At 63.4% G+C, this 2418-nt stretch overlaps 1 protein-coding gene across 1 annotated transcript in view; it reads left to right on the forward strand.

The window, feature by feature from the left end:
• NAV1 (neuron navigator 1) overlaps positions 1-2418 on the forward strand; it is a 146234-nt gene that overhangs the window by 133888 nt on the left and 9928 nt on the right. The window contains exons 19-23 of the mRNA XM_010831110.1: positions 175-365; positions 669-904; positions 1455-1609; positions 1755-1826; positions 2216-2412. Of these exons, the coding sequence (XP_010829412.1) occupies positions 175-365; positions 669-904; positions 1455-1609; positions 1755-1826; positions 2216-2412 (851 nt within the window). The remainder of the gene's footprint in view (positions 1-174; positions 366-668; positions 905-1454; positions 1610-1754; positions 1827-2215; positions 2413-2418) is intronic.

Below are 2418 nucleotides of genomic sequence, written 5' to 3' on the forward strand. Positions count from 1 at the left end.
AGAGGTGCAGGAGCTCGGGGCCTGCCGGTCCTCTGAGAACACGGGGGCCCGGGCCTCGGAGCCTCTGTGCAGAAGCCCCCAGGAGACAGACGGCTCCTCCCCTTCCTCGTGGATCGCTGTGCCCTGTAGCGTTGCTCGTCCTGTGGTCTTGATCTCCTCCTCGTCCCTCTCAAGCACCTTCTTTCTCCGCCTCCCTTCCCGTCAGGACTACATCTCTAAGATGGACCCGGCCTCCACGCTGGGACTGAGCACTGAGTCCATCCACGGCTACAGCATCAGCCACGTGAAACGGCTCCTGGACGCGGAGCCCCCAGAGTTGCCCCCCTGCCGCCGAGGGGTTAACAACATAGTGGTCTCCCTCAAAGGTCAGTCCCGGACCCTTGGGTGCAGGGCTGTGGGGTGCAGGGGGACTGTCAGGCGGTCCATCGTGTATTCCTGGAGCAGGAGCTGGCTGAGGGGCTGCAGGGTGGAGGTCACCGTGAAACACAAGAGAGGCTCACCTGCTCCGGACTCGTCCCAGGGAACGTGTTCACAGGACATTTCTGCCCCACCTGGGCTTCCCCTCCACCCACCCCCACAGCACACGGCCTGCCCCGCGTGATCAGAGCCAGCCCAGGGGGTCCTGTTGGGCCCAGGGGCGCCGGCTCAGACAGGCAGGCGTGTTGCAGGTCTCAGGGAGAAGTGTGTGGACAGCCTGGTGTTCGAGACGCTCATCCCCAAGCCCATGATGCAGCACTACATCGGCCTGCTGCTCAAGCACCGGCGGCTCGTCCTCTCGGGCCCCAGCGGCACCGGCAAGACCTACCTGACCAACCGCCTGGCCGAGTACCTGGTGGAGCGCTCTGGCCGAGAGGTCACCGAGGGCATCGTCAGCACCTTCAACATGCACCAGCAGTCCTGCAAGGTGCCCACACTCGCCCGGACCGCCCTGCTCCACCGTGCTGCCCTACCCCCGCGGCAGCCCTATCCAGGCTCCTCCCTCCCCGGGGCGCTCCGTCCCTCTCACGTCCCACCGGCCCTCTGACCGCCTTGTCAGTCTCTCCTCTGCCTCCCCTCAGCCTCTTTCTATAACGTCTCTCTGACCGTGGGCTGGCGTCCTTTAGGGGAGCCCTCGGAACTGTCACACGCTGTGCTGAGCCCTGCCAGGTCCCTCTCCGAGGTCGCTGCGTGCTGTGCCCCACGGGGAGGCGCGTCCATTTCGGGTGGCTCCCAGTGCAGATCCTGTGCACAGCTATCTAAGACAAGTGTGTTCCCCAACCTTGAGGGGTTTAGGGGCCACTGCTGATGGGGCTGGGGTGGTGGCTTCTGCAGTCCCAGGTCCAAGCGCATCACACAGGAACCAAGGCCCCTCCCGGGATCCAGAACCAGCCCAGCTCCTCTGAAACCCTCCTCTGCAATGCTGGTCCAGGGGCTCGCTGCTCCTGAGTGCTGACCGCCCCCTTCTTTCATTTCAGGACCTGCAGCTGTATCTCTCCAACCTGGCCAACCAGATAGACCGGGAAACAGGAACTGGGGACGTCCCCCTGGTGATCCTGTTGGATGACCTGAGTGAGGCAGGCTCCATCAGCGAGCTGGTCAATGGGGCCCTGACCTGCAAGTACCACAAATGGTGAGCTGGGGTCAGGACCAGACTCCCCACGGCGGGCGGGGGGAGCCCAGTCCACCCCAGGCGTTCCCCGGAGTGGGGTAGCACACGGCAGAAATCGAGTGTTCAAACAGGTCTAAGCCGGTGTTTTTCCTCTGTCTTCCCGCAGTCCCTATATTATTGGTACCACTAATCAACCAGTAAAAATGACACCCAATCACGGCTTGCACCTGAGCTTCAGGTAAGATCTATGGCCCTGGATGGGCCTCCAGATGCCCCCAAGTCTGTAAACCAGTTCAGTCCGGGATCTGGCCAGAGGCACAGCAGAAGGAAAGACAAGTAGCAGCGCCCTGTGGGCTGGGAGAGGAGGTGTGTGCCGTGTCGGTGCAGAGGGAGAAGGGCCCTTGACACGGGAAGAGGTGCAGCCTCTGTCCACACACCCCTCGTCCAGGCCAGTGGGGTCCGATGGTTACCTGAGGGGGTCACTGATCTGAGCGCCAGCTCTTCCTCGGACCGTGGGCAGCAGACCCGTGGGCATCAGTGGGAGGCAGGCGGCTCAGGGCGGGTGGGAGCGGAGTCGACACACCCTTGTGCGGTGCCCCCGCCGACTCTCTGCATCCCTGGCCACAGGATGCTGACCTTCTCCAACAACGTGGAGCCCGCCAACGGCTTCCTGGTTCGCTACCTGAGGAGGAAGCTGGTGGAGTCGGACGGCGACATCAACGCCAACAGGGAGGAGCTGCTGCGGGTGCTGGACTGGGTGCCCAAGCTGTGGTACCACCTGCACACCTTCCTGGAGAAGCACAGCACCTCCGACTTCCTCATCGGTACAG

Source organism: Bison bison, unplaced genomic scaffold (genome assembly GCF_000754665.1).
Source record: "Bison bison bison isolate TAMUID 2011002044 unplaced genomic scaffold, Bison_UMD1.0 scf7180017864524, whole genome shotgun sequence".
Lineage (NCBI taxonomy): Eukaryota > Metazoa > Chordata > Mammalia > Artiodactyla > Bovidae > Bison > Bison bison.